Source organism: Diospyros lotus, chromosome 4, assembly GCF_014633365.1.
Source record: "Diospyros lotus cultivar Yz01 chromosome 4, ASM1463336v1, whole genome shotgun sequence".
NCBI classification, from domain to species: domain Eukaryota; kingdom Viridiplantae; phylum Streptophyta; class Magnoliopsida; order Ericales; family Ebenaceae; genus Diospyros; species Diospyros lotus.
In genome coordinates, this window is record NC_068341.1 from 2,423,256 (window position 1) to 2,448,499 (window position 25,244).

Consider the following 25,244-nt stretch of genomic DNA (forward strand, 5'->3'; position numbering starts at 1 on the left):
GGTATATTCCATTTATTAATAATACAATGAGATCCTGTCTAAAACTTATGTTTCTTGTGATTTGTCTTCCTTGTTTCTGTCAATTTACACTTAGCTAGGCAAGTTAGCTGGCACATTCATCTGTTCTGAACTTATTTACATAATAAGCTATTCTGTCCTATGCGGGATCATTTCCGTGCAACATTATGCTTGCAAAATCTGTCGTCTCTTTGAAAAACAACAGATGTGGAATGAAGTTGAGCACCAAGAAGTTGCCACATCTTCTAAGTTACACACAATTGTCATTTTGGATTAATTTGGTAAAAACATTTGATTTGCACATTAATTAATAGGAGGCATATATTTCAATAACGAAAGAAGAAAGATTTTGAGTTACCTAGCCCCAGCAAGCAAAAGAGATTTTATCATACCATGTAGATGTCTGCTTCCAATAATCTACAAGGTCATATCCCCGCGCTAGATATTCATTACTTCAGTTTCTTTTCTTCTATATTCACATTCATTACTTAAGTTGCTACTATTTAGATGCTTGCTCTGTAATATTTTTAAGAAGGAAGATTCTAGTTTTAGAAGATTTTTGCTTCTTTAAAGTCGTTGGGTGATTGCTGTTTTCAATAGGAAAGGTGTTTTTAGCATTTTATTTTATTATGTTCTTTTATTTGTAATTATAAATATTCTGATGTCCTTTTGCCTTTTCACAATGAAAATGAAATGGAAAATTTCAGCTTTCCAATATTTTGGACAACAAATTATCCACAACCTTAGATTATCTTCATTTTGTAGAAATTTGTATTAGAATTTAATTCTAATTTTACTTGTGTTATAAATAAATTAGTGATAATTAGTTTTGAAAAAAAAATTAACCACTGTTGAATTTAATTAGGTCAGTGGGGTTTGAAAAGGACATAATTGGTAATTTAAATTTTTAAATAATTTTTATCCTTCCAGCCTGGGATGAAAAAATTCGAATCGGGAATGGAGCAAGAAATCCGATCACGACAAATACGGACGAGGCCTAGCAGTAAAAGTCGTTTATTGATGTATGTTCTGCTCCCATTTATGGCCCATAAGCCAGGCCCAGCTGCCATTTCGAGCCCATGAGCCAAGCATTTGCATGCCCAGCCGCCATTTTCGTCCCTCCGAGACGGGCCCATGAACCTAGAACGTAAAGTCTGCCGCCAATGTCGGCCCATCAGACTGGGCCCAGCTGTAATTTTGGGCCCATTGGCCTAGCGTGTGCAGACCCAGTCACCAATATCGGCCCACCAAGCCGGGCTCAGCCGCCATTTCGGGCCGTGGAACGACCTGGCCGCCAATGTCGGCCCACCAAGCCGGGCCCAGCCTCCATTTTGGGCCCATAGACCTACCACGTCCAGGCCCAGCTGCGAATGTGGGCCCACCAACCCCGGCCCAGCAACCATTTCCGGCCCTTGGATCGACCAAGTTCAGTCCCGCCGCCAATGTAGGCCCACCAAAACCGGGTCCAGCTGCCATTTCGGGCTCATGTACCCAACACGTGCATTCCGCCGCCAATGTCATTTTACCCCAGCTGCCATTTTGGTCCCCTGGACCTGCCCCGTGCAGCCCAGCCGCCAACGTCGGCCCACCAAGCTCGACCCAGCGGCCATTTCGGGCCCTTGGACCAACCCAAAAAGGCCCAGCTGCCCGGCCGCAGACAGGCAAGTCCCTTAGCAGTGCCGGCCCACCACACCAGCAGTCATTTCAGACAGCAGGTGCAATCCCAGCAGCCAATGCAAAACCTATTGAACCATGTCCAGCCGCCAATAATACTGGATACATGCCTCTTATTGGGCAATAAAACTGGGAGCCCGATTACCAACCCAAGATACTCGTACGATGACACTTCCCAGAGCCTATACGATTGGGCTAAACTGCTATCGCCGGTGGCTTCATTTACAGCCGAAAAATTAAAAATACCCAAAAAATGATTGAAAAAGCTTTAGAATTTACATAATCATCACTTCAGTAAAATGAAAATAAAAAGCATTAGTAATTCAGTAACAGTTCGGATTTACAATGAAATTCAGCTTCTTAGCCTTTTTCATTCCTTTAAAGACTGCATCGAGTCTTGTGGCTAAGAAGCTGAATTTCATTGTAAACTCGTTCATTTCTTTCTATACAAATAAATCAAATGTTGTCCCCTTTCTAAAATCGACATAACCCACAACCACAAGCCAGCAATCATCTGTTCACCAGAACACAATCTATTAGAAGTCTGTAGATTAAGCATTTAAACCGAGAAAATTGTCTTTAAGACCCATAGCTCGTGTAGTCATAATCTTTTCCATCAAAACATAGAAATTGACTTTTGTGTATATGCTAAAAGGTGGAATTTTTGGCCGCTGCTATTGGAATAGCCTTGCCAGTTTGTTTTTCTTATTTTATTTTTTTGCCATGTTTTGATGGAGAAGATTATGACTACACGAGCTATGGGTCTTAAAGACGAAATACAGGACACTAAAAAGCACAAACTCAACCGATTGGGAAATGTCACAACAGCATGGAGATTTCAAGAAACGTCTGCACATGAAGATTATTTGCAGAGTTAGAAACTGAAATGTATGGATGCATTTCTGAATGGAGAATTAGCTGAAAAAATAAAGTATTTCTTATGCAGCCATAAGGGAGGACAGCTGATTGGCCTTAAAAAGTGCTATACAACTTGAAGCAAACTCCTAGAGCCTAGATCAGTAAGATTCATTCTTACTTCCAACATAGTGGTTCTCTTAGAAGCAACAATGAACAATTTCTCTATGTAAAAAAATGGAAGAAATGGCGAGTTTTCAATTATTTTATATGGGGTTGATTTGATCTACACTAGGATTAATTAGAGGCTGACTGAAGATTTCTAGAAGGCCATCAGGAAAGAAGTACTTGGAAATAAGATTACGAGACGGCCATCAAGAAAGAAGATTTGAACATGAGATGATGGATTTAGGTCTAATGAAATACTTGGAAAGTTAAAGTCAAGCTCAACAGGTGATATTTTTATTTATTGAGACAAATATATTAATGATTTACTAAAGAAATATCACATAGAGGTTTGTGAATCAGTAACATCCATAGCACCTTATACGACGAGTTGAAAAAAATATGATGAAGCAAAGAAGGTAGATGCAAAAAACTTATAGAAGTCTAGTTGGCTCTCTTATTTATCTCACTGACATTGAGCTAGATATTGTGCACTTAGTCAGTATTGTTTCAATATTTAAGAATAGTCTCAGAAAACTTCATTATACAAGAAAGAAAATTTCTGACATTTGCAATGGCCAATAAAGCTTAATATTGTGTATCACACATCAGGTTATATCTTTAACTTGGGTTCAAACGTGAACTCAAGGAGCTCTAGAAAGGAAAGGTCTACGGCCTTCTCATTGGGTGAAGCCAACCATATAGCTACAACAGAAGTTGCTAGTGAAGCTATTTGACTGAAATGAGTGCTTATTGATTTGCAACAGAGCATATTTTAGAGCCAACCGACATCTTTTGTGATAATATGTCAGCAATTTGTGTCAAAATAACCAGTTTTCCGTGCAAGTATGAAGTACATTGAATCTTGGCATAATTTCATTTAAGATTTCAGCAAGGGAGAAATATGCTTGAGTTTATCAGCACGTGAGCAATGATCAGAAAGAGTTGTTCTACAAGTTTAACGCATAGCTGAATAATGCTAACTAAGAGAAGGCTATGAAAGGTAATTTGCAGATTTTTTTTTTTTTTAAGTTCTACAAGATATTTTTTACTGTTGCACCGTGCTCCTGAATGTCTTTGGATATTCCCTATGGATCAAAATGCTTGCAGTCAATTAAGATAGTCTCAAAAGTTGTTCTTGTTCATCTAGAAATTCTATGTAGAAGTGTGTTGGTATGGAAGAAAATGCAAATTAGTCGAAGAAAGAAAACAAACCTGCAACAGGAGCAGCAGCTCTACAAATTCATTGCATGTTAATACTCTCCACTTCAGTTAAAAAAACACTTGGTTTCTCATTTTCTTTATCGGCACAAAATCTTCAGACCTGTAAACGAACTATTTAGGCTACGAACTCACTACCAAAAAATGCCAGATGAAATGCCTGACTAAATAAAAAGCACAAGCTTACTTGTTGATAAATGTTGGAACATTTGCCCATTGCAAGAGACGCTATTAATGCATGACACAGTGAAGTAAGGTTTGTACTTGAGCACAAAAATACCAGTACAAATCTTCTTATTCCTCCATAAGAATGTCAGCAGCTGCAGCTACTAATCAAAATTGCTAGAAACATGTTAACTAATCGGGAAGAGAAAGAGTGGTACTTGGACGAAATTTTGACAGGAAAATACACAATTACTTTAAAGGGTCACACCAATCATCTTAAATCTCAATTCATGCTTATTTTTCAATCATTTGTTGTCTGCCCCCATCATTTCTGATAAGGACTCAGAAAATGAGAACCAATGCAAGTATGATAAAGTAAAAGGAAAAACAAGACAGATAATAATATTCAAGTTCCACATCAACTTGGATCGGCTGCTGCAGTAAACCAAAGATGGTTGTAAAAATTTTTTTTTTTTTTTTTAAAAAGTCCCTAAGAAGACCTCCAAAAGAATAAAAACTGTAATGATGAACTGAAGTAAATGAACAGAATGTTCTGTTTCACGTTGCACAAAACACAAAACCCACATAATAAAACATGAACAGGCAAATTTTGCATATTATGTTGAAAATTAGAGAGGGACAATTGTATCCAAATAAAACCAGAGAACGGAATAAAAGCAGCAAGACTTGGCTTTTTAATAAGGGAAGAATTCATAACTAGCCCGAAACAAATGTACATAATCGTTTTTAGCCTCATATTTTAAAGTTCAATTTTGATAATCCATAAATATAACATAGAACATAATGGCCTTACAAATAATATGACCATCTGTGGAGATGACTGGAAGTCTAAATATTATGTGGTTGATACCACTCCGAGACGACATGAGGTCTCAAGGGCTCTTCGTAATTTCACAGAAAATTGAAGTTAGCATATAAATTGAACACAAATTCTACTTTTTATAGGCATTGCAATTATGGGTTAAGAGAATTGAAAAGCCACACAATGATAAGTGAGGCTTTTGATGTAAGGGTAAAGGAGGAACTCGTGAACTAGGAAACTGTTCACCAGGTTGCAGCAATGAGTGGCGACCTATTAGTTTGGTGGACAGATATTCTCAAGATTTCATCTGAAAGGTTGCTTAGTGGCTTCCATCTGATTACCAAGGTGGGATTGGCTGAAGGAAAATAGAAAAACACCCTGGAACCTGCTCTTATTTAAGCTTGAATCACAGGCTTTTGTTCTAAGAGATGGACCAATGAAGGAAATAAAAGATGGCTAACAAGTTGTCCAGTGTTCACATCATTCAAAGAATGAGAGGAGATAGAAGAGGAAGTGCTCTTTGGAGTGAAGAATCACACTGGCTGGCTGATTGTAATGGAAGTCATGCTGCCTGAAAGACGAGAGCTTTCTGGTTTGTCTCAAGGATGGATTGAGATCTCCAAGAGGTCATTGACTAACAGTGAAAGCTCATTTCTGGAGATGAAGGGGTCAGAACATGGCTGCTCAAGAGCGATTATCCCTAGTTTTACTGTAGTGATGGCCAGCTCAGATGGTAAGGGAACTCTTACATTCTTGTAATAAAACCTCCTAGTACTAAGATGGAAGACACTTCCTTAAGTAGCTTAAAACTCAAAGTTGAATTGAGCATCTTAAACTTCTTACAAGAGTGTAGCTTGGACCGTTCAGGTCCAATCTCAACCCTCTCTTTAGGCCCAATCTAGCCTTTCCCCTGGATCTAGTCTCAACCCAGCGCCAAACCTGCCACAATATCATTGCAATCCCACTGGATATCCGCGCAACAACCCCAAATCCTGCCCTCATTAATGACAGATCCCATTCACATTAATGAGGGTCCCGTCGCCACCATGCTACCACCTGAGAACCTCTACCGGCACCGGATACCCAATCCCATCACCTACAAGCGCACGTCTCATGCATGCAGGAGGACATCTCCTCCTTCTATATCAATCAGTTCTTTTTAGAGCCAAGGTATGTTCTCATCACTGGCCTACTGATACACTGCCTCACTTTACTCTCTTACTCGATCATCGGAGTGCTTGCAGGTGCTAGCCGCCCCCCAGACGGACCCGTCGCTAGAGCTCGAGCCTCGTCTCCAATCGCCCTCCTTTGGTCAGGAAGGAACATAGCCCAATCGAGTTTGATTACCCCCCAATAGTTGATTATTTTGATCCATACAAACTAAATAGCCACCCTATTTTTCTGATCAATTCCTCAGTTCGTCAAGCTCCGAGTGCCCTGGAGGCAAGATCAAGATGAGCACTAGCTTGATTCAACCCATTTTGCCGAGAAAGACAGAAAGAATCTCCCTTGATTGCTTTCTTTGTGAGAATAACTTCTTTTGTATCCAGTCTCAATATTGATGGTCTTGAGGAAGATAAGGCACCAGTGATACATGGTCCTAACAATGGTAATATGTTCTAGTGTTGTTTTTATATGTATTATGGAAGAAAGAGAAAAAAAGAATGGCGGGAGAGGGAGAAGAATCGAGAGAGAGAGAGTTGTAATAGAATGGAGATAGGGTAAAGATCAGTGGTATAATCCTCACATCATCCCCATCCTCCTTGAGTAGCTTTATTTATAGGCTGCTTACAATCTAGAGGGTTCTAAGTAACTAAGGGCCTGTTTGGCTAAGCGGTTTGACCGTTTATAAGCTATATAACTGTTTGGCAACCATTAACAGCTTAAACACTATTCAGCTTAAAAGCTGATTTACTAGTGTTTGACAAAAAGCTTCTCCCCCCTAGCTTTTCAAAAAACGCTACTAAAGGCTTATTATGTTGACCAAACAAAAGACACATTTGCCCTCTGTCACATTCCAAGGGTATTTTTGGTTTTCTATAATTTTGGCTTTTTATTTTTAATTTCTATTTCTATTAGGGTTGTTTGTCTTGTAGCTAAAAGTTGTTGGGATATTTTCCCCTTTTGTCTTTTCACTTTTTTGTCTTATAGCTTAGGTGGTTAGAGAGCTTTGTTTGGTAACTAAAGTGAAGTTGTTGATGTTTTCATTTAGAAAACAGTCCAAAAGGTTAAGAAGAATAGGAGATGTCTCGAGTGTTTGAAGCGGCTGATTTTATTCTAAGTTAGAAGAGTCTGGCTTAGGTATTTTATTATAAGGGGTATTTCAATCTTTGTGTAGGCTAAATAAAAACCTTGTAATTACCACCCATAATGTCTATAAATAGGATACATAGGGCAAGACAGTCACAGATGATCATTCATTCTCTATGATTGAGTACAATGTGTGTGAGAGGAAAGACTTGTGTCCAAGAAAGTCTTTGTAATCTCCAAAAAAGGTTGTACTCAGGTGAAATAGAGATGGAAGAGTGAGATATTGATCATTCCAAAAGTCTTTGAATACGAGTGAGACTGCTGTAAAGAAGAAAGGAAGTACTGTGTAAAAAAGTGTTTGTAATCTCTTGAGTGCAGTGAATTCGTGAGTCAGAAAGGAAGAAGAGAGGGACTTCTTGTAACCATTCTACACTCGATTTCTAATGGACTAAGTAATGAGCTAAGGCCGATGGTCAAAATGTTGCAACCCAATTTGGTAAGACAAGTGACAGAGAAGGCTTGTTTGCATGAGTTATCATTGTAAACGTTTGTTAAGAAGCACGGGACTGTAATAGAAGGGTATCCTCGGAGTAGTAAGGAAGTGGGAGAAAACGCTTCGACGACGGCCTCAGATCGAAGTCAAGGAAAAGAGCAACCTCAAGCAACCAAATCTCCTATTATGGAGTCTAAGAGAAGACTCAGACTATGCTTTAAATGCAGGGACAAATTCACTTCGGGCCACTAATGCAGAAGGCAATTGCTACATATGGAGGGTTTAAAGAAAGACAATAAAGGAGAGCTAGCCAGAGTTGGATAAAGGAACAATAAGATCAACAGTAATAAGTTTCTTGGGGATGAGAAACATTTAAGGGGGGGAAATTTGTGACATTCCAAGGGTAGTATTTATAATTGTTAAAACATTTGTACTAGATTAGTGGAATAAATATCAGAAAGTTTATGTAAAAATAGTGCTGTTTTTTGTCCTATTTAGTTGGTTAGGAAAAGTTTTTTGGAAGGATTGTTTCTAAAATGACAGTTGGCCGGTTATTAGATGTAATGGTCAGTTGGGGGGCATTTATTTTCTGTCATTGTAACTCCCGCCCTATGGCTTATAAATAGGGATTGAGAGGGGGCTGGTGTGCGGTATCTTCATATATTCTATCTTGTGAGCGAGTGGGTATGAATGTGTGCTTAGAGTGAGGCAGGTATAGCTGTGTATACTCTGGGTTGGGAACTCTATAATTTTAGGTTATTTGGGCTATGAGAGAGTTATGTTATAGCCCAAATCTCCTATTATGGAGTCCAAGAGAAGACTCGGACTATGCTTTAAATGCAAGGACAAATTCAATTCGGGCCACCAATGCAAAAGGCAATTGCTGCATATGGAGGGTTTAGAGAAAGACAATGAAGGAAAGCCAGCCAGAGTTGGATAAAGGAACAATAAGATCAACAGTAATAAGTTTCTTGGGGACGAGAACCATTTCAAGGGGGGAAAATTTTGTTACATTCCAAGGGTAGAATTTGTAATTGTTAGAACATTTGTACTAGATTAGTGGAATGAATATCATAAAGTTTATGTAAAAATAGTGTTGTTTTTTGTCCTCTTTAGTTGGTTAGGGAAAGTCTTCTAGAAGGATTGTTTCTAGAAGGATAGCTGGTCAGTTATTAGATGTAACGGTTAGTTGGGGGGCGTTTATTTTCAATCATTGTAACTCCCTCCCTATGGCTTATAAATAGGGGTCGGGAGGGGGCAAGTGTGCGGTATCTTCATATATTCTATCTTGAGAGCGAGTGGGTATGAATGTGTGCTTAGAGTGAGGCAGGTATAGTTGTGTATACTCTAAGTTGGGAACTCTATAGTTTCAAGTTATTTGGGCTATGAGAGAGTTCTGTCAAGACGTATGTTATAACCTATACAAGATAGTGGAAAAGTGAAGGCTAAGACAATCTGGATGTAGGTCTCGATTTGAGACTGGACTAGGATAAGTCTTGTGGTGTTCTTGATTTTGTTTTATGTTCTTTAATACTGGGTTCTTGTTATTCTTGTTACCATGAGGTTTTTGAAAGATTCTATCTATGACTTAGTGAGTGTGAGTGTCCTAGAGGGTGTTGTGTTCCTACTCTTAACAATAATTTTGGTTTTATTTTTAATTTCTATTTCTATTAGAGCTATTTGTCTTGTAGCTAGAGGCTATTAGGATTTTTTTCTTTTCCCCTTTTGTCTTGTAGCTAAAGTGGTTGCAGCTGTGAACCTATATATTGAGCCACAGCCTAACGTTGGATCAGATGAATGGTATTGATGAATATTTTGTAATTCTCTCTAATCTTCTTCTCTTTGTGATCACTCCCTTTCTCTTGAATACTCTCATTTTCTTATTGTTTCTCTTCCTTCCATCTGATATCTTCCTCTAAATTCTTCTATTAATCTTCCAAATTCCCTTTCACACCATAGCTCAATCCTAGGGGTGTGACGATGAGAGGGAGAGAAACAACAAAAAAATGAGAGTATTCGAGAGAAAGGGAGAGGAGATCACAGAAAGAAGAAGAAGATTAGAGAGAATTATAGAATATTCATCAATACCATTCATGAAATCCAACGTCATGCTATGGCTTAATATATAGGCTTACAACTACAACCACTTTAGCTACAAGACAAAGGCTATAACCGCCTTAGCTATAGGACAAAAGGGAAAAAGACGAGAAAGAGAAAATATCCTAATAGTCTCTAGTTACAAAACAAATAACCCTAATAGAAATAAAAATTAAAACATAAAATAAAATCAAAATTACAAATACTGCCCTTGAAATGTTTCTTGTTTCCAAGAAACTTAACCGTCGATCCTATTGTTCCTTTATCCAACTCTAGCTAGCTCTCCTACTTCATCGACTTCCTCTAACCCTCCATATGCAACAACTACCTTTTGCATTGGTGGCTCAAACTAAATTTGCCCCCGCATTTAAAACACTGTCCGAGTCTTCTCCAGGACTCCATAATAAGAGATTTGGCAGCACTAGGATGCTATTTCCTCTAAGTCCAATCTGAGGCTGCCTTCTAAGCATTTTCTCCCACCACCAAACTGCTCCAAGGATACCCTTCTGTTACAGCTCTGTGCTTTTTAAAAATAACCTCTAGGGCCATCTCCTACAACTTGGCCTTCTTTGCAGCCTATTGACGGTAGTGGGTTACATCATCTTAACTACCAGTCATAACTCCTCATTTAAGCCACTAATAAAACTGGATATGAGGTAGGCTTCATCCAATGTGGGGTGCGCGACATCAATCAACGCCTTAAGTTCTTGAAACCTCACGAGATACTTGTCCACCGATCCTTCTTGCTTCATTTTGTTAAACTCTTCTATAATGTCCACCATCTTCCTTTCTTCAAACCTCCTGCACAATCCTTCTATAAACTCCGGCCAACTTAGGATTGTTCTTCCCTAGCTCCACCCCTGAAACCATATATCCCTAGTGTCATTAAGGTATGTTGCCGCTACCTTTTGCTCTTCCGCCACCCGATATTAATAAAAAAAACCGTTCACACCTACGAACCCGCCATCTTAGGTTGTCTCCTTTGAACATCGAGATGTCAAGTCTTGGCATAGGAATTGGATTTTGATGGGCCTGAACGCCTCTTACCACTGGTTCTGTCCTCAACTTGGGTGTCTCATCTGCCACCTCTTGGTCTGGAGTTTGACGTCCGGATTGGCCCCCTGCGAGTATTGGAGCTGGGTTGGTCCTTAGCGAAAAATCTACAGACAAGCATTCACATTCGAAAGCTTGGAGAACAAGGCCAAGACTGTGCTTAGTTACTGCCCAAACCCAAAAAATTCCTCCCGAAGATGGGAGAAATCTTCTCTTAGATTTCTCTCCATTGCCATCGTTTTCGCTCAACCTTGACTCACTTCTTCTTAGGTCTGGCGCAGGCCAAGCTCCATCATTTCTAATCTCTACTTGATCTACACCTAGTTCTATCGGATGCCCAGCTCCATCGCATCCAATCGTGATTCCAACTGTTTCATCAGTGTCCCTTCTGCCATCACTGGGTTCGCCTGCTACCAACTTGCTGGAAAAGTCAACGAAGGTAGTCGGTCGTCTTTGCCTAGGTGATCTCCAACTCACCGATCCTAATAGGTGTACTCTTCTGTCCTAAACTGCCCAAAATTCCAATTGCTTGGAATTTGCTGCTCATTGGATTGTTTGAACTGATTGGTCGAGAATCACTTGGTTGCTCTGATACCAATTGTCAGACCCTTTGGGATTGAGCTAGGGAATGAAAAAGGAACTAGGAAGATTAAGAGAAGAATTTGGGGGAGAGATCATATGGGAGGGAGAGAAACGACAAGAAGATGAGACTATTTGAGAAAAAGGGGAGAGGAGATCACAAAGAGAAGAAGAAAATTAGAGAGAATTACAGAAAATTCATCAATACCATTCATGAAATTCAATGTCAAGCTGTGACTCAATATATAGACTCATAGCTGTAACCACTTTAGCTACAGGACAAAAGGAGAAAAGACAAGAAAGAGAAAATATCCTAACAGCTTCTAACTACAAGACAAATAATACTAACAGAAATAGAAATTAAAACAGAAAATAAAGCCAAAATTACAAATACTACCCTTAGAATGTGATAGTATGTACCATTGTGAGGGAGCATTGTAGTAAATTATTTTCCAGAAGTTGGTGGTTTGCAGTTTGTTACAGTGAGCGCCAACTTGCTTCAGTTACATCCTGTAACTGACTGTTGATTAGATGTATAAAAAGCTAATCCGACTTGTATTGAGATCATAACAACAATTCAATACATTTTCTCTAATTTCTCTCCGTTCCTATCTCTGTTTTCTCTCTATTTCTCTTTGTTTCTATCTCTGCTTCTCTCTCTCTACATTCGTCTTGCTCGTTCTACGTTTCTGTCATTCCAAATACCTAAATTCAAGACCTAGGTCTTGACACATATCTAGGTTCGAATTTGAAGTGTTCATATTTGATTTGTTTAGATATAAGCCAAGCTTAGTATCAGTATCACGTAGGCCGGTTCCTCTATTACAACAAAATAGAATAAACATGCGTTCTGCAATTTATACGCTTAACCTTTTCCGTAACTAAATACATGCGATTCCATTCATAAAAAATTGAAGCAGATCTATTTTGAGTCTGAAGGACACGTTAATTAAACCCTACCAGCGTAACGCTCACAATCAAAGTCTCATCTTCCAGCAAAGTATATCTAGATCGCTGGATGAACTAAACAATTGCGCTAGCGCGAGCACACACACACAGACATATATATATATATATATATATAGAGAGAGAGAGAGAGAGAGAGAAAGAGATGCGATTACGTTTTCCTCCAACAAAAACCTTCTGAATGGGATTTCCTCCAACGAGCGACCCGTAGATCTTAGATTTCAACGACGACAAGGACGAAGCGGGCTCTTCTTCTTCCCGAAATCGGAGTACGACGACGAACAGTCACCGTGAAGCTGCTTGGCGATCTTCATCTTCTCCACCAGGAGTCACCGTTCGGATCCGTACCCCCTATGTGCATTGCCATTTCTACGAACTCCGATACCAAGATAGAAGAGGGAACGAGGGCGAAGATACTTTTAAAGCTAACACGAGGGTTTTGTGAAGGCGGAACGAGATGAGTCCCGAGCCTGAGCCTCGTTTAGCCGGATTAGTTGGTTGGGCGAAATTCAAAAGACACTCGGAAAACTCCACCGCCTTTTCTCTACATCGATGCAATATGCGACGGCGTTAATAGACGGCCTCCTTTTTGGATCTAGAGAAGGCCCAAGGAAGATCTTGAGGATCTGGACTGGGCCGTCGCTTCATGTGAATGAGTGGACCACCGGCCCATAAAGTCAGGCCCACAATTGATATAAATACAAGTAAGGATGCTTAGAAAATAACTTGGAGATAGAATTGTTAAGAATAGCATACTACAAATTGTTGTTAATTCAGATTATTTTACCATATATACATCCATACTCAAATCAAATTTCAGCCATGTGATAAACCATATCGTAATAATCAAAAAATTTATCCACAAGATAGATTATATATCATCTTCATATATAATAGATTAATCTTAATATTGAAACTACCTAATTAACTTAGGCCAAACTCATATTTTTCTCTAAATTTTACATAAAAATTTTATCACCTTGAATTTCAAATTTGATTTATTGAATACTTAATTTTTATAATTTACACTTATTAACTACCTAATTATTTAGTTAACATTGAACGCGTGATAAATGTGCCATTAAATATGTGAAAACAAAGCATCAAAACATTATGCCTAGTAGTCACCAGATTACAAACTCACCAATAGATAAGTTATGGGTGATCGATCAAAACAAAGAGGACAAGGAATGGTGAGTCGATCATAGATCGCCGGTCAAAGCAAAAAGAAAGGAAAAAGGTGGGTCGATCATGACTCATCAGTTATTGGTAGAAGTAAAAAGGACATAAAATAGTGTGTCAGTTGCATGTCGCCAATAAAGGTAAAAAAGACAAGAAAAAATAGGTTAATTACAAGTCACGATAAAAAAGAAATGAAATAGTGGGTTAATCACGAGTTGCTAGTCAAAGCAAAGATGATGGGTTGGGGACGATCTAGAAAGCGACGGCCAATAGGAGATTTGGTTTTTAATTCGGATCAATGAGAGATGAGAGTAAAAGAAGCAATCGAAGACAAAGAAAAGGAAGGCAAAAGGAAGGATTGGCTTGATTGGTTTTTTTTTATTTTTTATTTTTATTTTTCTTTTTTACAGCTCATATTGTGTGTAACAAACACATTATTAAGTAGTAAATAGATATAAATTACAAATATTTAATAAATTAAATTTATTTAAAATTTATGGGTGATAAGTTTTTCATATAAAGTTGAGGAAAAAAAAATTATAGATTTGACCAACTAAGTTATAAGTTATGTTGATTATATATTTAGATTAACTTTGTCCTGACTAGCACGCACAACTTGGGAAGAAAATATATCCCACCAATAATACATGAATTGAAATACTATACACATTGCATTGAATATTTTCTCTTTACACAAAAGAGGAGTATGAAAGACAATCGAAGTAACTTTTCGTCGACATATAACATAAGCAACTCTTATATTTGTTGCATCGTCACGTGCAGGTATATGATTCATTTAATCTTTCTCATCCTTTCTCTCAACCACTTGAGGTGTTAGGGCCAGGTGAATTGAGAGGTCCTTATCTTCTGATCAATATGCAGCGGAAAATATCCTCCTGGACTTGGAAACATTGGGGCTCCAGCCCCTAGAAACATTCAATTACAATGTCCAATTCAATGGCCCCTCCATTTTAACATTAAGCTACCAAATGTACGGTTTCGCCACCACGAAACAAATGCCAGTGCTGGCTTTTCGCAATTACTGTGCAGGCAGACCACAAGGAAGTGCAAACTGTTTGGTTGCCTGGAAAATGAAAATACATCAGGTGTAGTGCCGAGGGAAACTACCCGGAAAATATCGTGGACATGGAATAAGTCTTGAACCAAAGAGTATTGGGCTCCAGCTTTTAGGAACATCCAATTACAATTACAATCCAGTCTGTTTGGTTGCCTGGAAAATGACAATACAATGGGGGCAGCACTCAGTCTCTTGGGACTTGGGGTAGGGCAGGCTGTCCCGTGTGGTTCCTTGGGAGACATGGGGCTAATGGGTTTTCATTTTTTAGTGAGAAGGGATAAGTGTAGATTCTAGGCCCGACAGAATTATGTCCACCCTAATCTCGTCTCTAACAAGCATGAGATAAGAGAAAAGAAAAAAAAAAGGGGGGGAAATGATTGGACTCCAAGCAAAAAAGTGATCTTGAAAAGCAAATCCTTGTAGATTTTTCTCACTATTCAGAACTTTGCGAGCAAAAGACATACTGATATCACTATTACTGTCACTATTCGACGAGAGAACCTAGGAAAGAGCTTATTACACCTCAAGATCTGCACACAAATAAAGCCTAATTATAAGCTTATTTCGAGGCTGTTTGGGTTAGTGGTTTGACCATTTATAAGTTTATGTAACTTATGAGTTATGTAGTGTTTTTTAGTTAAGTATTTGATAACAACAATCAGTTTAAAAGTTAGATAATTTTAAAGTTATTATAATAGCATTTTGTAAAAGTTGATATCCTCAAACTTACATTGACTAAGTAAAAGACTATCCTACTCTCAAAAGTTGGTACCCCTATCATCTTCCCTTCACTTCAGCCATTATCGTCGCCCCTCTTTCATAATCGCCGTCGCCGTCATCTAGGTAAGCCACCACAAATAGCCTCGTGTTGGTGGGTCGTGTCATCGCCACAAGCCTCCCAACGCTGTCAACCCTCTTCCATTATTATCGTCACCATCAAACGCCACCTCCTACTCCATTGCCGGTGATGTCCTACCTGTAAGTATATATATATTAATGGTAATATTTTTTTAATAAATATGTATAATTTATCTAATATTTAAAAATTAATTTATAATTTTTTATAAAAAATAATATTTTTATAAATTTTATTTATATTATTCAGCATCATATTTATTTTAGTCTTTTTGTCAAGTTTTGACAACTTATCAACTTTTACAAACCAAACACATAACTATAAATTAATAACTTAAAAAGTATATTTATCCAAATATGCTATTATCTTAAAAGCTACACAACTTATATGCTAACAGCTAATTAACTTAAAAGTTCCAATAAAAAAGCCAAACAGCCTCTTCATCTCAAGGTGTTTGCTCAAAGGCTCACAGAAAGTAGTCAAAATGATACCAAGAAAAGGATTTGATTAATCAAACTGGAGGAGCTCTAATGTCAGGCCCAGCTCCAGACCCTTCTTCTTCCTCGTTTTCCTGAGACATTTCCTCCAGCGATTTTCCTTTGGATTCAGGCACCAAGAAAGTGAACATGATGCCCAAGAAGTTGACTACGCCGAGAACGATGAGTGAATTCTTCACGCCAATACCAGGTGGGTATCCTTTATCAGTCTTCGCCGGGTTCTTGTCCTGAGCAGCATATAAGAACCCGAACGCCCCGATGATTGCGCCAGCTTTTCCGGCCGCCGCAGAGATTCCATGGCAAGTGGATCTCAACCTCGCCGGGAAAATCTCGGCCGGGACGACGAAGGTTGTCGCGTTCGGCCCGAAATTCGCGAAGAAGAAGGTGAGCGCGTACATGATGACGAAGCCGATCCGGTTGTCCGGATGCTTCCAGTGATTGTAGGGAATGGCCAGGGCGAACATGAACACTGTCATGAAGAAGAAGCCCATCAGCTGAATGGCGAATCTGCCAATTCTGTCGATCAACGCCACGGTGAACCAGTAGCCGGGCACGGTGCTGCAGAGGGCAATGAGAGTCTGAGCTCTCGCGATTCTGAAAACCTCTTCAATGGCGTTCATTGTTTCGGCTTTGGGAATCCACCCAACCGCGGAGAAGATGTCCTTCTGGAAGAGGTTCTGGCTGTAGAAGGCGATGTCGAGGAGGAACCACGTGGAGGTGGTGCCGAGCAAGTGAAGCCCGTGGCGGCGGAGAAACTCCTTCGAGAACAATCCGAAGCTGTTCTTCTGCTCCTGAGCAAGCTTATCCAATTTGTCCGGCTCTGCTTCTAACTCAACCTAAACAAGTATGAAAATATTAGAAACAATGTGTAATTATAAAAGAGAGAAAAAAATTGTCAAAAATATTCTAATTACCTGCAACACTTTGGACATATCGGCAGCCGCCTGCTTGGCGTTCTTGGCGATTAGGGCGGTGTACCTGGCAGTTTCCGGCATCTTCATCCGCCAGTAGTAGGTCAGCGCGGCCGGGATGGCTCCGAACATTAGAATTATACGCCAAACATAGTCGGCTTCCGGAACAGTCGAGGCAAGAGGGTTGTCTTTATATGCAGGGGCAGGGAATTTGGACTTGAAAGTAGTAGAAACTATGATGGCCACAACCCCGCCGGTCAAAATTCCGAAGCCTTGCATGGCGAACACGGCAGCGATGAAGGCGCCGCGGGTCTTTTTGTTGGCGTATTCCGACATGATGGTGGCGGAGAGAGGGTAGTCGCCGCCGATGCCGAAGCCGAGCCAGAAGCGGAAGAAGCAGAGAGTGGTCATGACTCCTTTAGCACTGTGGCCAAACGACAAGCCAGAGGCAATTGAGGCGATGACCATGAGCATAAGCGTCATACCATAGACTCTCTTCCTGCCCATTTTGTCTCCGAGCCAACCGAAGAAGAGCTGCCCGGCGAGGGTGCCGCAGAGGGCGACGCCGTTGACGGCGGCGGAGACATTGGGAGGCAGATTCCCCGGCTTGGCGTCCCCGTTGTCGTGGTAATAAATCCGGCCGAGCAGCTTGGTGACCAACGAGATGCAAAACAGATCATAGGCGTCGGTGAAGAAGCCCATGCCGGCGATTACAATTGCCGTGAAGTGGTACCATTGCGTCTTCGCCACATCAAGTGCATTAAGCACTTGCAGCTGCTCTCTCGCCATGGATCAAACCTCTTCCAAAGCTCCAATACAATCTGGAAGACAAGAACAGAGAAGGAGATTATGATAAGATAACTGGGGCTTTTGGAGCGTACCCAAATACCAGTAGGATTAGAAGGGTCAACACTGCGAGTTGGCTCTTATCGTATTAAACTATTAAGCTTGTGGTAGAGCAAAGAAACAAGCTATAAAAGATATTTCGGAAGAAGACACAGGAGGAGGAGGAGGACTGTTTTTGCAACAGTTTGAAAGTTTTCAAAGATGGCGACTCGGCTGGCTGTGATACATTGGACATGACAGGTGCAACAACCATGTGACCGCTTTTAAGATCGTAGTGTCTCAATAGTCAACAAATTTAAAAAGATATATCATATGAATCATCCACAATAATAAAGACGCAATGTTACGATAACAGCTGTTAAACTCGATCGATCAGATTCTCCCTTTCTTCCAGATAAGTTTTGAATGGATTATTATCTCTGTTTTTTAATCCCTTGCTTTGCTGTTAATTCTGTGCGGATTTAACGGACGGTTAAAAACTAAGTTGGAGTTGCGTAAATAAGAAATTATTATCAATCAAGATGGAAGCCTTCACGCGGTGCTGGGAAAGTGCCCAGAAAAGAACAAACAGAATTTTCCCACCGAACAAACAAAGGAACGGAAACCATACATCACCGGGGACGGAGTAGTAATATAATCGTACTTTGAGCGAAAAACAGGGTAATCAATGGCTTGTCCTTAGCCCCCCCCCAAACAAAAAAAAGAAAAACAGGTAATCAAACAAAAGAAGACGACGTAGGAATAACGAATGTCGACAAAGACAGAAGAAAAGTCTTGGACTTGAGGCTTACATAATCTAGAAGGGAATCGCCAATTTTTTCTCGTGAAACGCCACTTTTTTCCTACCAAAGAGCGAAAAACAAAGGGTCGCATCATGGGATTTTGACCCAAACTAAAAGTACCCAAAAGAAACAATTTTTAGGACTTTCTTGTTCTGTCGCATGAACTCTTTAAATACAAGAAACTACGAATCCGAAACAAAGTTTAAAAATCGAAATCACGTTAGGAAGGGTTTAAAAATAAGGTAAGATGCTTGAACATAATGGAATCCTTGGATGAACTTTCCTCTCGAAGAGAAAGAAGAGAGATCTGGGCTTTCTTAGATTGCAGAACATCCAAACGTACCGGATCTTTTCCAAGTTAAAACACTTTTCTTTGTACCCAACCCATGTAATTTAAGAATAAGAACAACCCAGAAAAAAAGAAAATCAAATTGCAGAAGACACAGCATTTAAACTTCACCCCCACACACGTGTATATATATATATAATTAATTATTTTGAATTCACACTTTATTAAGGGATATTTAAAATATTTTATAATTTGATTAGTAAAAAACAAGTGTTAAAAATAATTTTATTCTCTAATGTATCGATTCATGCATGTGTAGACATAATGCCAAGCTTTATAATAAAGCAATATTATCGGAGAAGTAGTGAAGCCCAGAAAATTGTTAGAGAAAAAGAGGAATTAATTCAACGAAAAAGGATCAGAAGAACAACAAACTGGAAGAATTAATCCACTGGGGTTTAGTAATCATACCGTGGCAACACACTGATCACCAAGAGAATGAAACCGAAGCCACACTCCGCTAGAGAAGAAGATTACGTACTGGGTTTGGTTTATATACAGCAGCTCAGAAGATATGAAGGGCCGGGGAGAGCGGGGGGTTGGGGGGCGCTGAACGAGGAAGAAGAGGGCTAGTTTGGTTGGGTATTTAACTCCGAGGGAGAATTGTGTACGGCATCTTCCGCATATTCCCGCTCTCTGCTCCCCACATTAATACGGCTACTGCCCCCTCCCTGATTGCGCCACGTGTGAGTATGGCATCAGAGCTAACGTGGCACGATCGTAGCGGTTACCTTAAATGTCTGCAGCTGAGTCAACAGTCTCCTTTGTCGACACGTTCGTGCTTGGTTGCAAAACAGAACAGAAGCTAAGGCCTGTTCTCTTTATTGTGTTTGGGCTGTTTTGATTTTTTAATTTCTCAAAATATTGAAAATGTGTTTATTTTGTTATTTTTAAAAACACATTTTAAAAAATGAGAAAAAAAATTGTAAATGAAACCCAACATTGTTGTTTTGGGTGTTTTCAGTGAAAACCCACTCAAAACACCAAAATGCAGAAAACGCGTCCCCCTTCCCCATTGCGCAAACCCACTTTAGAGACCAGATTTATCCTCTCTCCTCTCTTCTCCCCTTTTCTCTTCTGGCCGTCGACCTCTTCTCTTCCCTTTTTCTCATCGACTACCATTGCCATCGCCATCACCGTCGTTGACCGCCACTGCCACTACAACCACAGCTGTCGATCGCCACCGCCATTACAACCCCTTGCATCGCATCCCCCGTCGACCGCCACCAGTCTCCTTTCTCTTCTCTTTTGGCCCGCCATTGCCATTGCCATCACCGCCGTCGACCGCTTTGGCGACCATCGTCGCAAACCCTTGCATCGCGTCTGTTGTCGACTGCCCCCCCATCTCTTTTCTTCTCTCTTTTTTTCTGGCTTGCCATCGCCATCGCCATCACCGCCGTCGATCGCTTCTGCTTCCGCCACCACCACCGCAACCACTGCCGTCGACTGCCCCCATCGCAAACCCTTGCAAGCCGTCCGACGTCATCACCCCCAATCGTCCGACATCATCGCCCCCACGGCAGATTGCAAACCCATCTGCGATTTGATTTTTTGCGTTTTGTTTTGTCTTATTTTTTGTTTTATTTTATTTGAATATTAAACTAAAAATGTAAAATGATTTTTTTTGTATTAAATTTTTTAAAGATATTTTTAAGATTTTGGATTATACCTATGATAAATTAATATTATGTTATTTTGTAATTTTAGTCATTTATTAATAGATGTTTAAAATTTGTTATTAGATTTTAATGTTTAAAGTCTGATATTTTTAAAGATTTTAAATTTTTTTGTTATTCTGTTATATCAATTGTATTATAGGTTAAAGTCTTTTGAATTAAATTTATAATTTATTAATAAATATTTATAATTTGCTTTGAATCAAATTTATTAAATAAAATATCATAAAATATTTTTTTTCAAAATCTCGAAGAGAACGCATTTTCTAATTTTTAGTTTTGAGAAACATTTTTTCAGAATGACAAAAAAAAACGTATTTTTAATAATCCCAAAACAGAAACTTAAAACACAAAATTGAAAATGAATTCAAAACTCAAAACTGAAATACAAAGAGAATACCACCTAAAGTTTTATAATTTATTCATGAATATCTGCTAATATATATTTATATATAAAAATTTTATTTATTAAATAATATTATTTAATTTTTATTAAATAATATTAATATAATAATTCAATATAATGATATGATATCTACCTTATTAAGTTATTGTGTTAAAAAAATTAAATTGATAAATCTTAAATAATTATTATATTTAAATTATCACATTAATATTATTTAGTATAAATTAAATAACGTTATTTAAAAAAATAAAATATATATATAATTTAATAAATAGCAACAAGATTTTTTATATAAAAATATCATGAAAAGGCCTTTTAATTATATTATTATGACTTTTGACTCCAATTTCGTTTTCTTAGTTGATTATAGGAAAGGAGTCAATTTATGTGGGAATTTGTGACTTTCGAGTATGGACTCGTACCCTTTAACAATGAATGAAAAATTTAACTGCAGACCGACCGTCTGACCCATAAAGTTTGCGAATTACGAAGTTTCGGATTTGAATATGATTCGAGGTTTCATTACCTTGTCCATTAATCAAGAAATTCTAGTTTATTTATGTAAATAAACAAACAACAATACATATGACTCCTTGTTCTTACGCAACAAAAATTAATATCTTGGATTTTAATTTCTGACCCTTTTATTAAACTATTGTATGTATGTAACAGCAAACTCAACATTAATCATGTTAAGTAATCATACCTTTGTTTGTTTGAACCCATCTTATTTTCTCCTTAAATACGTGTTTACTTCTTGTTTTTTTCCATTACAAATTAAGGTAGTATTAATTAAAATAAGTATGATAAGATTATATTAAGATAATGTTATAATATTTTTTAAATTAAGATGTTTAATTATCAAAATAAGGATTGGAAACTTTTTAAAATTTTTATCAAATTATTTGTTAATTTTTTAGAATACATTGGAGGGCATATATGTCATTTTTTTTATCTATAAAGTCCAAGATAAATTTATTTCTCCAAAGAGAGAAATAAATTTATCTAAAAAATCTCATATAAAAAATCACGTGACTTATTTTTTAAAATCACTAAATAAATTTAATAAACATAATGAAAAAATATTTTTATTTAAAATACTTTTTATATTCTACTCTTTTTCAGTCTATGTTTTAGTTAACAAATACTAACTAAGTGAGACAATATTGACAAATAAACAAATAATTATACAATACAGGTTTAGAAGTTAAATTGACTTAAAAATGTAAGTTCATAAATATAATCAAAATAATGAAAAAATTGAATTATAACACAAACAAAATATCAAACTATAAATATTAAATTAAATAAAAAACTAGCTTTAAATGTATAATTGAAAATTTGAAATAATAAAAAAATTAAATAATTACAAAAAAATACAAAAATAAAAATATGAATTTGACTAAGCGATATTCTATATGTTAGGCCTTGAAGCATTTCACAATGAATTATTACTTCCTCTCTCTCTCTTTTTCATTAATTAAAGCAGGACAAGACACCACAATCTATCTTGAACCTAACTAATTAAATTCACCCTTACCCCCGTTCCATGAGGAACTGATGCAGGCTCATTAATTAGTTAAAATATTGTATTGGCCAAAAGGGGGATATTAAGGATTAGGATTAATCTCTTTTTCCATGATTATGTGTTATCTCTTTTATATGCTTTTTATCTTTTGTATAGCTTGTGTACAAGCCTTTAAAGATGAAATTAACACAAGGCTATGTATTATTGTACTAATCTTTTTCTTAGATAATTTAGATTGCGTTCTTTTTATTGTTTTTAAATTATTTTTAATTTTTAATTTTTTAAAATAATAAAAATACGTTTTTTTTACTGTTTTTAAAAATATATTTTTGAAAAAAAAAATTATAAAAAAAACTTAAAACAACAAAAAGTTGTTTTGAATGTTTTCATCTAAAACAAACTCAAAACTCAAATATATTTATTTATTTATATTTTATTATTGTAATAGAAAAAAATATAATAAAATTCATTAATTTTAAAATTATATATATATTTTAATAATATATTAACATTAAATATTTATAATTTACTTAATAATCAAATTTATTGAATAAAATATCATTAAAAAAATATTTTTAAAATTTCAAAAAGAACGCGTTTTCTAATTCTTTATTTTGAAAAATAGTTTTTTAAAATGACAAAAAGAAAGCGTTTTCAATTTTTTAAAAATAAAAAACTGAAAATGAATTCAAAACTCAAAACTGAAAATTGAAAAGCAAAGAGAACGCACCCTTAATATTTGAATTTAAATTTTTGTTTATATAATTTCACTTTTTTCGAGTGATTATTTAAATTTTTTATTATTTTAAGTTAATTTAATTTGTGTATTTTAATTTGTAAAAGATAAAAATAAAACAATATGAGTCAATTTAACTTTTTTATATATATAGATTAAAGTACATGAGTCAAATTAATTAAAAAATATAAGCACATGGATATAATTAAAATAATAAAAAAATTAAAATAATTATAAAAAACATAAAAGTAGATGAATAAAAATATAGATTTTATTTTTTTTAAATATAGATTTTATCATTGTTTAATTAGTTAAAAGTTTGAAGGTTGATTGAGCATTTGAATTTTGAAGGTTAACTAGATCTGTCTGGGTTAGCACTTAGCATTATTGCTAGGCCTTGAACATCTGGCCTTCCATCTTAATCAACGTAGGTTTAAGCGAATAGAGTAAACAAATTTAAGGGTGAGCTGTTGAACAGTAGAGATAGAGATGAGGCATGGGGGACAGGTGGCGGCCAATGAGTAGATTATTGCATGTGACGGAAATAAAGGGATAGAAAGTCAACGTCAACGAATGGCCCTGCGGACCAGATGGGACTCCACGTGAACCAGGGAAAGCGCAAGGGCATGTTTGGATAGAAATGAACTCCAAATATTACTCCGAGAGAAATTCTACTCGCCGCTACGATTTTGCTCTTTCGAGCCAATTTTTTAATATACTTAAAATATTCTCAAGTAAAAATTTAATTTTCCGCATACATTACGCAATCACTTGATATTCCACTTTCTTCTATGAGTCAAACTCTATAATTTTTTCTCATCAATCATTATAATTTCTTATTATTTTACATCCGTCATCGAAAAATTATTTTTTCCTCAAGATCACTCATTCCTCTTGTTTCACACTCACACCCATCATTACTTAACTATTTTCTCTCAAAATATCGACGGAGAAAACCTCGAATGTGATGTGAAAGCAAAAAATGAATTAATATAAATGAATAGAAGAATGCATACACATATATATACACAATTACGCAGACACATATATGCACATATACACATATCTCCGCATACACAGACATATATATACATATATATATATACACGCAATGCCTGCATACACATATATATCTATTCATAAATATATATACAACGGGGGATTTATATATGAGCTGTCTTGGGCTAAAGCCCATAATTAAAATTAATTTTTTATATTAAAATTTTTTTAATAATAAATTAGTCCAAAAAAAAATTTCAGCCTACTCCAAAATCTGTGATGTATAGTTTTACATCTTAAAAAAAAAATAATATAATACCTCGTATTACATGATATTGAAAAGTGATAATTTTTTATGGTTGGGAAAGGACCTTAGGTGGTTCGGGAAGCCCAATTGTCGGTTTCAAAAAATTAATTAATAAAAATTATCGAATCGACGACAGGAAATACCTGGGACTTGGATGTCTAGGGAAGAGGGCATGAGACTGGTGAGCGTCTCGAGGTAAGACAAATGACACTGGAAGCAGTCTAGTCGAGAATAATTTTCAGAATAAATTCTATACAAGCCTTTATGGTTGCCAGTATCGAATGATTGCAAAGGATCTCTGGGAAGCTGAGAGGACCCTAAGGGTGGTCCGATTTTGCGAATGAGACAAACCAGAAGCATGTTCTAGTTGAACGAAAGTCTCGTGCAGGCATAGGTAAGAAATCCGTATTTTCGAGTAAAAGTTGATTATTAATTTTGAAAAATCAAGTTATTAGGTGGTTTGATGGTATTTAATTTAAGCTTTGGGAGGGTTCAAGTGTTATTATAAAAATCTCCAAATGTAATTAATAATTTCTCAAATAGAATTATGGAGAAATTGGGGAAGTCTGGAAATTATTTCGAGGCTCAAGGAGCATGCCAGAGGCTCGAAATTGGGATTTTGGGTGCAAGTGGCAGTTCGAGAGGCAATGCCGATATGGGCGTTTTTTTGGATTTCTTCTCCGAATTGATTGAGATAAGTAATTATGTCTTTAAATTCTTCGCTTTATGCAA

General features: G+C 37.1%; 2 protein-coding genes and 1 long non-coding RNA gene across 6 annotated transcripts; 1 reads left to right on the plus strand and 2 right to left on the minus strand.

Annotated features, from left to right (window-relative positions):
• Positions 1 to 1,315: 1,315 nt before the first annotated feature.
• LOC127799140 (uncharacterized) lies at positions 1,316 to 1,819 on the plus strand. Its single transcript, XM_052332892.1, has one exon. The coding sequence runs from the start codon at positions 1,316 to 1,318 to the stop codon at positions 1,817 to 1,819; it is 504 nt and encodes a 167-aa protein (XP_052188852.1).
• Positions 1,820 to 1,946: 127 nt separating this feature from the next.
• Positions 1,947 to 12,911, minus strand: LOC127799459 (uncharacterized). Of its 2 annotated transcripts, XR_008022631.1 has the most exons (5): positions 12,515 to 12,911; positions 4,121 to 4,262; positions 3,928 to 4,036; positions 2,499 to 2,541; positions 1,947 to 2,206 (listed from the first exon to the last, which is right to left on the minus strand). It is a non-coding gene; the product is annotated as an uncharacterized LOC127799459 (long non-coding RNA). The 2 variants fall into 2 exon arrangements; XR_008022630.1 differs by lacking the exon at positions 2,499 to 2,541 and having other exon boundaries at positions 12,515 to 12,904.
• Positions 12,912 to 14,185: 1,274 nt separating this feature from the next.
• Positions 14,186 to 19,455, minus strand: LOC127799989 (inorganic phosphate transporter 1-4-like). 3 transcript variants are annotated; one of them, XR_008022696.1, is made up of 5 exons: positions 19,272 to 19,455; positions 16,887 to 17,704; positions 15,967 to 16,808; positions 15,350 to 15,595; positions 14,186 to 14,625 (listed from the first exon to the last, which is right to left on the minus strand). XR_008022696.1 is itself a non-coding variant. In XM_052334333.1 (4 exons), the coding sequence occupies exons 2-3, from the start codon at positions 17,670 to 17,672 to the stop codon at positions 15,987 to 15,989; spliced, it is 1,608 nt and encodes a 535-aa protein (XP_052190293.1). In that variant the 5' UTR covers positions 17,673 to 17,704; positions 19,272 to 19,455; the 3' UTR covers positions 15,290 to 15,595; positions 15,967 to 15,986. The 3 variants fall into 3 exon arrangements, 2 of the variants coding, with proteins under 2 accessions (XP_052190293.1, XP_052190292.1); XM_052334333.1 differs by lacking the exon at positions 14,186 to 14,625 and having other exon boundaries at positions 15,290 to 15,595; XM_052334332.1 differs by lacking the exons at positions 14,186 to 14,625; positions 15,350 to 15,595 and having other exon boundaries at positions 15,797 to 16,808.
• Between the last annotated feature and the right edge of the window lie 5,789 nt (positions 19,456 to 25,244).